General features: G+C 40.6%; 1 protein-coding gene across 1 annotated transcript in view; it reads left to right on the top strand.

Moving 5' to 3' along the window:
• The window catches only part of LOC109933983 (calmodulin-binding transcription activator 1-like), a 1,079,584-nt gene extending 1,069,088 nt beyond the window's left edge, over positions 1–10,496 (top strand). Inside the window, exons 25-26 of the mRNA XM_048614878.1 lie at positions 10,163–10,316; positions 10,492–10,496. Coding sequence (XP_048470835.1) covers positions 10,163–10,316; positions 10,492–10,496 — 159 coding nt within the window. The remainder of the gene's footprint in view (positions 1–10,162; positions 10,317–10,491) is intronic.
• Positions 10,497–11,336: the final 840 nt, after the last annotated feature.

Below are 11,336 nucleotides of genomic sequence, written 5' to 3'. Positions count from 1 at the left end.
GGTCCCGACCCGAAACGTCAATTTTCCTGCTCCTCTGATGCTGCCTGACCTGCTGTGTTCCTCCAGCTCCACACTGTATTGTCTCTGACTCCAGCATCTGCAGTTCTTGCCTACTCTATTAGTTAGTGACCTTTCAGTTCTGAGTCTGAGACCTGTGTGTTCCTCATTCTAACCACTCTCCAGAATTCTTTATTGGATTTATTAATGTCTATCTTATATTTATGACCTCTTGTTTTGGATTCCAAGCTCTTCTGTTCTTTCTAAGTACCATACCCTTCATCATAGGCATTTTTCTTGGTCGCTGAATCCCCACTGTTTTGAACTGAAGACTCACTGTTCCCTCCCTTCCTTCCACATGCATATACCCTCCCACAATTATAAATCCGTGGATTAACAACAGAAAATGCTGGAAAACCCCCAGTAGGTCAGACAGCTTCTATGGAGAGACGGCAATTAAAGTTAGCGTTTTAAATTGTGACATATCATAACCGAAAATGAAAGAACTCCTTACTTCCCTCAGTCTTCCCTTCCTCCTCAAAATCAAGCCCTAATTGCTATATCAGACCGTAGATACCATCCACTGATAGGTTATGGTTGGAGTGGTTCACTGCCACCAATGTCCTTTCAATCCTAATGCTAATGGACTGCCTAATTATCAGTGGTAGAAAATAAACTACAAGACAGTCGTAACAAACTGAGGCACTCATCTTGCATAATAATATGTAGCTTATTACACGAAGGAAAAGTTACAAATAACATTGATTAAATCAGCATAAAACAATTATCAGGAGCCAGAGATGACACGTCTGTCTCTATTAGGACCTTATGATAGACAGCTTGACTTTCTACCCAAAAAAAACTGTTACATTGTCAGTTTGGTTCGAAATCACACAACACCAGATTATAGTCCAACAGGTTTATTTGAAAACACAAGCTTTCAGAGTCTCAGTCCTGAAGAAGGACTGTCATGTGATTTCTGACCTTGTCCACCCCAGTCCAACACTGGCACCTCCACATCGTCAGATTGGGTAGAGATATTATAACTTCAGGACTATCAGTTTCAGAAGTATTATGTTATAAAGCATCAGCCCCCCTGAGCAATTTCTTCAATAATTAACCTTTATACATTCATATATATAACTGCTTTTACATTTAATCACTAGCCCAAATCCCTACAAGTCTCCAATATTACAAATGCATGAACAATTATCCAGAATGCATTGCCTTCTGACTTGAAAGACTAATACGTCTTTGGCTTCAGGTCTGTTGCCTTGCATTCTGGTCTTGACCTTAATGATCAGCCGTTGAGCCATATTTCCAGATGAGATCTTTTATCTCTTGGAAGTTATAGAGTTGTATAGTACGTAAACAGACTCTTCGGTCCAACTCGCCCATGTCAACCAGATATCCTAACTTAATCTAGTTCCACTTGCCTCTAAACCCTTCCTATTTATGCTCATATTTATATTCTCCATCCAAATGCCTTTTAAATGTTGTAATTGTATCAGCTTCCACCACTTCCTCTGGCAGATCATTCTATACAAGCATCATCCTCAGCGTGAAAAAGTTGTCCCTGAGGTCCCTTTTAAATCTTTCTCCTCTCACCTTAAACCTATGCCATCTGATTTTGGACTCCTGGTAAAATACCTTGGCTGCTATTCACCCTATCCACAGTCCTCTTGATCTTATAAACCTCTGTAAGGTTACCCCTCAGCCTTCAATGCTCTGGGGAAAATAGCCCCAGCCTTTTCAGCCTCTCCCCAAGCTCAAACCCTCCAACCCAACAACATCCTTGTAAATCTTTTCTGAACCCTTTCAAGTTTAACACCATCTTTCCAAAAGCAGCTGCAACACGACATTCCTCAAGTCCTTCGCAAAGAATGTTGTTCCTGCTAAAGCCAGTAGTAGGTCCATTATCTTATCTGGAACAGTTTTAATCGCCTGAATTTTCTTTGTGGAAGAACTTTTCCCGACTAACTAAGGTAGTTGTCCCATAACCTCATCAAGAAGATCTTCAAACTCATCAATATCCATTGTGAAAAATGGCCATGCTGTTAAAACAAATAGTTTAATCCTTGCTGTTTCTTGCATTTCTGGACTAGGCAATTGCCTTTTAATTAGAACAGGTATTCTCTTTTTTGAAATCGCCTACATGTTCAGACCAGGCAATTTCTTCTTTTTGGCCTTGTCTTTAATCTGTGGACTTTAGTATGGCTTTCATGGAGTGCTGTGTAGCTGAACTCCATTTTGTTCAAGCAAATTCTTAATCACAATCTTATTGCAAATATGTTCTCCACTTCAACCTGTTGATTAATTTGGACATTTTCATTCTTCTTTATGGATCTCTTTTTGGTGTCTTCACACCCTCAGTCATATTGCTGGAGGAATGCTGCTCACTCAGCACCACCTTTGTCACTGGCACACACAATCGTGTTTTCAGAGACAACAGAATGAAACATTTTTTGGTGACGGTAGGAATGGAAAATATTCTGACCAGTTTCTGCAAAGTCTGTAACTTCCTTCCTGTTGATGATATTAAACAATTCTATAATACAAACATAAGTAATTTTAATAGATTCTTTCTTCTTTTTGGGCTCTGCCATGAGTCTAGGACGCCCAGTTAAAGTTTCTACTGGTTGTGGTTTTACCAATTGGTCAACAACAGTTTGTTTCTGAACCAGTTGCTCTCAGGGTAGTTGTTGAACTCCTGTTACTGCAAGGATTTGAGGCCTCACATGCATGCAGAATCAAAAGTGAGGAATGCTGATTGTGAAACACATACACATTCTCAATGCTTGCATGCTGTTTGTGTCACTGTGTTATTTGTATCATACCTTTAATCTTGGGAGTTGTCTCACCTGAACCATATAGTTTCATCTTCTGATTTCTGAAACTTCTGTTTCTGTTCTTGTATCAAGATTGAAATTAACAAGTTGTCTATTGATATAAATAAGCTCTGTGAAGGTCAATTCAGATGAATCATTAAATTACACTAGGAAAGCTTCTGGTATCTATTCTAATGGAGGTATAGCATTTAAACTGGGTATCTTTTCTAAAGGAGACTGTTCCATTGGCATATGTAACTTTTTTTGCAGCTCTGAAGTAGTATCCTAATCTGTACATTTTCTGGAAGTGACCTACAGTTTTATGAATGTAGTATTATTTTGTCATGGTTGGGCATTGCTTGTGCCTGTGAGGCTTTGTTGTTCCACAGTGCTAACATTTTTAGTATCTGCTGTTTGGTTTTGGTTTGTTATTTGCCTCTTTAGATTGTCTTTGCTGTTTTATGGTAGGCAAGTGTTTTCTTCTCAGAATCTACTTGTGAATCTATCTGATTTATGCTTCCAGCATTAACAGCTTGATCCAAATTTTAATCTTCCTTAGACTGTATGAAATCTGATAAAGCCTTGTTAATAATTCCCAACAATTCTGTCTCATGAATTCTGATTTCAAAGCTCTATGGTCACAATTTTCCACTTATCTGTAGTGATTATTCATGTTCATAGAATCCCTACAGTGTGGAAACAGGCCCTTCAGCCCAACAAGTCCTCACCGACCCTCAGAGCATCTCACCCAGACCCAGCCCTATAGCCCACCTTATCTACACAGGCAATTTAAGCATGGCCAATCCACCTAACCTGCACATGTTTGGACTGTGGGAGGAAACCAGAGCACCCAGAGGAAACCCACACCGACACGGGGAGAATGTGCAAACTCCACACAGACAGTCACCCAAGGCTGGAATCGAACCCGGGTCCCCGGTGCTGTAAGGCAGCAGTGCTAACCACTGAGCCACCATGCCGCCCCATAAGTATCACGCGCTGACCGACTGCATTCATAAATTAGCTATAGATTACCCTGGAATTCCCTTCTGTTAATCTTACCCATTAAAGATTTTATATTCTTAGATTGAAGTCATATTAAAAGCTGTTAGAGCTTCAAAAGTATTTTGTGTCTTCCTTTATATTTTGGCAGTTTCTAACATCATCTGCTTTAGAACCCACTTAACACAATAGTGCACTAACTTATTCAGCTTCAGACTTGCTGTTTGAATTTTGAAGCAATTCTGTTGCTTAAGAATTGTCTTCTCCAAGATGTCCAATTTTGTGTTCTGCTAGGCCCATCTCTGACTTTAAAATTTTGGGAAGTATTATATTACCTTCCTTCTATTCTTAATTGTTGATTTATTCTTCTTACTTTAAAGCTATTTTAAATGTGTAGCATATGAATTATGTGTTTGTATTTGCTGCCTTCAAGCTTGTATTCTAATATTAAACCAATACTGTTTTAATTCAATTATCTCAAAGTTCCTTCATACTGTTAAACTCTATTATAGAAATTTGCAGGTTTATTTTTTGGTCTGGAAGCTGCTAAACTCTGTTCTGCAGTAATATCGTATGATATTCTTCTAAAAGAACTTTAAAGTCAGTTGAATAGTAAACCTGTATTGTATTGCTTCTTTCAAGCTTTAAATTGAATTAAATAGCAATAGTGTATCTCTACTGCTTACTAGGGATTCCCAATTTATTTTATCGATCAAAATAACAGTTTCGCACTTTCTGGAGGATTCCTATTTCTTCCCGGGCAAAGTGGACATTGTTCACCTTTCATAGCTCAAGACATTTTTTTAAGTGTATCTGTGGCTGTAGCCTTAATAAACCTTCCTGCCAAAATTACAAAAGCCTTCTAAAAATTTTCTTCTTCCATTAGAGTTATTCTTAAATGTTTAAAATTTGACTCTATGACCCCTTAAGTAAACACCGAAGGTTTTCCGATATTACCGCCGTTGTAAAAACTAACATTCTGACCCTTGCACTATTTAATGTAGCTGTGCCTTGTGGAGCCTCTCCTGATGGCACAATGTTTGTTTTTCAGGGTAAGTGCTCACTTGCACTTTCTTTCCTTTTTTTTGCATCTATATTATAATTATTTTTCTCCCATGCCCTAAAGGATCTCTAACTTTACTCTCAGAGCTCTAACTTGCTCCCACAATGTCTCCTTCACTAAGGTCTCTGTCTCGCTCCAATGCAGGTAGCTTTTACTCCTTTCTTGGCCCATATTGTTACCAACTCTGAAGTGAAGGTTTTCTTTTGGAGTACTGCTTTCACCGTGTTTCTCTTCCTTTGAGCTTTTCTGTTTTCACCTTTCAGCCACTGAATGACTATGCCTTTTAAAAGAGCTAATGTTATAGAAGTGGTACAAAAAGCTTTTCATCTGATTTGTTTTCCCCTGAATTGAAAGGATTCTCTCCACCATTCTTACCAGATGGTATTTTGGCAAGGACATTCAATGTTGATCACCATGTCAAAAGGGGATCAGTTAGCTTGGTTAGCTGGACAGTTGGTTTGTGATGCAGAATGATGCAAACAATATGGGTTCAATTCCAGCACTGGCTGAGGTCACCATGAAGGTCTTTCCTTCCCAACCTCTCCCCTGATCTGAGGTGTGGTGAGCCTTAGGTTAAACCATCACCAGACATCTCTCTCTAATGATTGAGCAGCCCTATGGTCCTCTGGTACTAAACCAACTTTACTGACTACTATTGGATTCTAAGTACCAATTATTGCTGGCTTGTGGTTGGGGTAGTTCACTGTGACCAATCTGTTTAAAATATTTTTGGAACAACCTATTCACATGTGTTAGGACACAAGTCTGGAACAGGTGGGATTTGAACCCAGATAGAGGCACTACCACTGTGTCATAAGGGTCCTCTATCCTCCTTATTATGCTGAGTCCAAAGTCATGTCTAATTATCAGTGGTAGAGGATGTACCCCCAGAGAGTTTCAAGAACAGGTGCTTGCCTGACGTAACAAGATATAGTTTAGGATGTGATAACAATCAGTACAGATAACATTAACTAGTTACACAAAATTATAACTATCAGGAGCCACAGATGACATTGTTTCCACTGGGACTCTGTGATAGACAGCCTGATTCTCCACCCAAAGACAGTTACATCACCACATTAATTCTTTCAGGATCATTACCTCATGCAACAATAATGGTGCAAAAGAATGCCAACTTCAGCTGTAGGGCCTGTGTTGATTGACCTGGTGTCATCCTGGACATCAGGAATCAGTCATATTCCACCTTAGCTCAGCCACTGTTCTGGTCTTACATGTCCCACAGCTCACAAGTTGAGGTGAGGACAGGAGTTTAGTGGTGATACCTGTGTGGTTAAATAGCCTGTCAAATGTCCACTGGTTTGCTCATGCGCAAAGCATTCCTTCTGAGAAAGGAAATCAGTTTCCATAGCAACTAGCATCAGTGGAGAGGGAGAGAGAGAACTGTAAGTTACAAAGACAATTCATTGCTTTGCCATTATAGTGACAAAATGCTGGTTTCTGGGCAACTGCTTTCTGGAATGTACTACTGTGCAAACAGTGTTTCTTGGTTACTCTGGTGTGACGACTGTCTGAAAATTAGAGCTCACTTTTATGTTTTTAAATAACATTGTGCAATTTTCTGATGTGCTAGAGGGAGATGTTAATTGCATTTTTTCCCCCAAACTCAGCTACCACCAGATTGTATATTGATGGCAACTGAGCAAGAAGGTCCAGAACATTTGTTTGCAAAGCATCCTCTGGTGTGACCTGTCATTTCTCTACGCTGGGGCTTGTACATAGGGTGACGTGTGAGACAGTGTGTGCCTGGAACTGCCAGGATGAAGGAATTGAAAGATGATTTTCTGTTGGACAACAATGGAAATGAACATTTTATCTTAATATTGAAGCATTAAAATTAAAACCGGGTCAGAATGAAGTCGTGGAATTGTTAGCAATCTGTGATGACTTAATTAGAATTTTCCTCAGTAACCATGGATATGGAAGGAAAGGAATAAATTCAGCTGGATTTCCATTCTTAATGGTTACGCAGTAACATTGCATTCTGCTGGAAATTTGGTATCTGGTTGTTCTGTAAGGATTAGATCAGATCCTCTATGACATAGAGGTGACAATAGCCCAATGGTATTATCACTAGATTACTAATCCAGAAACTCAGCAAATGTGCTGGGGGCCAGGGTTCAAATCCTACCATGGCAGATGGTGCAATTTGAATTAAGGATCTAATGATGGCCATGAAGCCGTTATCAATTGTTGGGGAAAAACCCATCTGATTCACAACTGACATCCTTACCTGATCTGGCCTACATGTGTCCCCAGACCCACAGCAATGTAGTTGACTTTTAATTGCCCTCTTGGCAATTAGGGATGGGCAATAAATGCTGGCCTGTCCAGGACACCTTCGTCCTGTGAGTGAATTTTTAAAAAAATGTCCATAAATCCATTAATTTTAACCCCTAGAAAGATGACCATACATAGTGTCTTTCATAACTACAGGACATCTCAAAGTGTTTCTCAGCCAATAAAATAATTTTGAAGTGTAGTCATTGGTGTAATGCAGAAATTTGACAGGTAATTTTCACATAATTGATTTCCCATAGACAGCAACCTGTTAATGACCAGATAATCTCTTTTAGCGATGTTCATTGAGTGTTGAACATCGGATGTACACAGAGATAACTCCCTTCTCTTTTTCCTAAAGACCTAGTGGTGGCACAGTGGCTAGCACTGCTGCCTCACAGCAGCAGGAACCAAGATTTGATTCTAGCCTTGGGCAGCTATTTGTGTGGAGTTTGCATGTTCTCCCATGTCTGCCTGGGTTTGCTCTGGGTACTCCAGTTTCCTCCCACAGTCCAAAGATGTGCAGGTGAGGTGGATTAGCTATGGGTAAAGCAGGGTTACAGGAATAGTGTAGGGAGGAGGGTTAGTGTGGACTTGATGGGCTCAACGGCCTGCTTCCACAGTGCAATGATTCTATGACCATCATGGAAACATTGCATCCACTCAAGAGGGCAGACAAAGCTCAGTTCAGTGTTTTATTGTGAGAGGTATCATCTCTGGCCGTGCAGCATTCCCTCATTTCTGCACCCAGATATCAGCTTTGATTTTTTTTGTGATGCTGAGAGATTTAAGCCCTCAGTCTCAGTCCATTGAGGCACTGTCCTCAGACGCATGAATGCATGGCCAATTTTGTTTTCCCTTCTGGGATTGCAGGGATGAGGTTAGGTGAGTTGAAGCCATTGTCAGCCTGACTGAAATGAGATTAGAAATCGAAAGTATTGTATTGGCTTTTCCAGTCTGCTCTTACAGCTAATGTTATGATGTGGCAGGGTAAATGCCATTTGGCCCATGCTTTTCCTTCATGTGAATCTCTTCCTATCCCTCTTTATCTAACCAGAACAGCATGTCCTTGTCTTCCCGTTTCCCTCTTATTCAATTTACCTTTAACCTAAAAAACTACCCAGTTGCTAATCCTGTTTCACCCAAAGGCTGTCTTTGGTTTTGATCTCCCAAGTGTTCAGCCAGAGGAGGTTAATACTGTGATTGGGTGTTGACCAGTACTTCTGTCTCACTCCTGTGTTAAACATTTAAAAGAACACTGAAGAAGGAGTCTTATACACAAGTGTTGAAAGTTAAAAAGAAATGCTGAAAGATTGCAACAAGGTAGATGGAATGAGAGGGTACTTGTGTGAAACATAAGCACAGCACAAACTAGTTGGGCCAAATGGCCTGTTACTGTGCTGCGCATTCTACATGATTTTGTGTAAGTGAATGCATGCACCTGCTATCCATCTTAACAACTCCTTGTGGTAGTGAGATACAAATAATTTCTTTCCTGGATTATTACTGTCAATCTTATATGTATGGCCCCTAGTTTTGGTATGCCCCAAAATGAGAACATTTTCTTTATGTCTATCCTATCAAATCACTTCATAATTTTAAAGACCTCACTGTGTCGTCCCTCGGCCTTCTCTTTATGAGAGTAGACAGTCCTAGTCTGTTCAGTCTTATCTGATGAGTTTGCCCACTCAGTTCTGGTATCATCCTTGTAAATCTTTATTGGAATTTGTCTCGTATTACTAAATTTGTTTTCATTATTCTAATATGGAGACCGGAATTCTGCACAGTGCTCCAATTGTGATCTACTGAAGGTTAGGACTCTGCTTAACAGCCATTGTGTAATGAATTGCAGCCTGGTCTATTGTGTTTGTTTGCTGCCACTCGACACCTGGTTGGAGCTTTGCATGTTAATGTTACTGCTTACCAGCTGGTTGAAGAGGGCGGGAAGCAAACTGTGAATCAGCTGCACTCTCTCGTTAGCCGAGCGTGCAGAATGATGTCCTTCAAGGTCATTGGGAAAAGAAAACCTCTCCTTATTCAGCTTCAGAACTGAAGTTATTGGTGAAATAAGTTGTGCCTGGGCAGCACTTCTTAAACCCCATGACCTTCACCACCTAGAAGGACAAGGGCATTAGGGAATGGGAGCATTACCACCTCCAGGTACCCCACTCAAATCACACACCATCCTGACTTAGACAGAAATCACCATTGATCATCATTGCTGGGTCATAATTCTGGAATACCCTAACATCGGTGTGACAGCACATTGTTCATGTGGATTATGGGGAGCTTCAAGGAGAAAGCTATATGCCACCTTCTCAAGAGGCACCTGGGATGGGCAATAAATACCATCCTTGCCAGTGATACCCCTTTTTCACAAATAAACAAAAAAATCTTCTTCTCAAAACTGAGAGGTAGAAGTTCCTTTCTGTGTGAACAAATTTCTATAATGCCTTACTGGTGAGTTTGGATGACCAATGACAGCATTAGTACTTAAAGGGTTATTTTGGTGGGTAGAATCTTACAGTACACATAGAGGCATTTGACCCATTGTGCCTGTGCTGGCTCTTTGAAAGATCTATCTCATTCTCCTTTGTTGGTTACAATTTAATTTTCTTCCAGCAGCATTTTAGCCAGTGAATTCCAGATTGCAAGAATTTCCAGTTCTTTTGATCAAATCCATTAATCATCAGACTAGTGATACAACCTAATGTGATCTTCCTGGAACGATTACAGACTTAGACTGTGGGAGATTGGGGTTGAAAGAAGTTATTTTTAGTTCTATGGAAGGATGTTGACCTGCTATGCTAAAGTTTGTTCTCTTTCCACAGGTGCTGAGAGACCAGCTGAGTGTTTCCAGCATTTTCAGTTTTGTTTTAATTGTAGTGTGTTTGGTTACTGTGCATGTGAATCCAGTTCCTGTCTGCTTGACTTGATAGCCGCAAAGACTAAATTGGGGTTTCCTTGTCTCCTACAGAATCCTGACATCGTACTGGTCCATTACCTGAACGTGCCAGCTATAGAAGACTGTGGGAAGCCATGTGGTCCGATATTGTGCTCCATCAACACTGACAAAAAAGAGTGGGCCAAATGGTCAAAAGAGGAACTAATCAGCCAACTTAAACCCATGTGTGAGTGTCAGTTTCAGCACCCACTGAATTCTTGTAGAACATTGTACGTTTGGGAACAGGGTTGCCAACCTTCCAGGATTGCTCTGGATGTTTTGAGATTAAAGATGAAAAAACCTAGGCACAAAATCATAAGGGTGTTAATAATTGTGCTCTATATGTAATTTTCTTTGAACAGTTTAGCTTTGCTGGTTATAAAAACATGCTACAAGGAAAAAATATGCTGTTTGTCTAAAAATCAAAATTAAGCCAACTGACTAATGAAGAGACTATTGACTTTCCAATAGGATGGGAAGGTAGTTCCCCCGAAGATGGGCAACTGATAAAAAAGTGAGAGGATTGGGTGGGCAATCTAACAGGAAGTCATGTGATGAAACCTCCAGGAATGGACCCAATCTGAGTTGGCAACCCTAGGCAAGGAGGTAAAATTTAGGAGTTAGAAGCATGCTTGTCTTTGAGTCATAAGTTGAGAGTTCAAACCGCAGAGATTTCAGTATGGTGTTCGAGGTTGAAAATCCAGTGCAGTATTGAGAATATGCTGCACTGTCTGAGATACCATCATCTAGCTTAGACTTTAACCAGAGGGTGATGTGCCTGTTGCTTGTTGAGGTGTAGTTCCAAAATTTTGTGGCGTTATTTTGGAGAGCAGGGAAATGCCCAGTATTCTGGTACAAGTTCCACCTGTAACAGACACCACTGGGGGGAAAAAAAAAAGCAATCAGATTATCTTAGATAACAAGGTGTAGAGCTGGATGAACACAGCAGGCCAAGCAGCATCAGAGGAACAGAAAGGCTGACGTTTCGGGCCTAGACCCTTCTTCAGAAAATGGGGGAGGGGAAGGGGGATCTGAAATATATAGGGAGAGAGGGGGAGGCGGATAGAAGATGGATAGAGGAGAAGATAGGTGGAGAGGAGACAGACAGGTCAAAGAAGCGGGGATGGAGCCAGTAAAGGTGAGTGGAGGTGGGGAGGTAGGGAGGGGATAGGTCAGTCCAGGGAGGACGGACAGGTCAAGGGGGCGT

Source organism: Rhincodon typus, chromosome 31 (assembly GCF_021869965.1).
Source record: "Rhincodon typus isolate 14 chromosome 31, sRhiTyp1.1, whole genome shotgun sequence".
NCBI classification, from domain to species: Eukaryota; Metazoa; Chordata; class Chondrichthyes; order Orectolobiformes; family Rhincodontidae; genus Rhincodon; species Rhincodon typus.
Note: the sequence above shows the minus strand (reverse complement) of the source record. Positions and strands in the feature narration are given on the sequence as shown.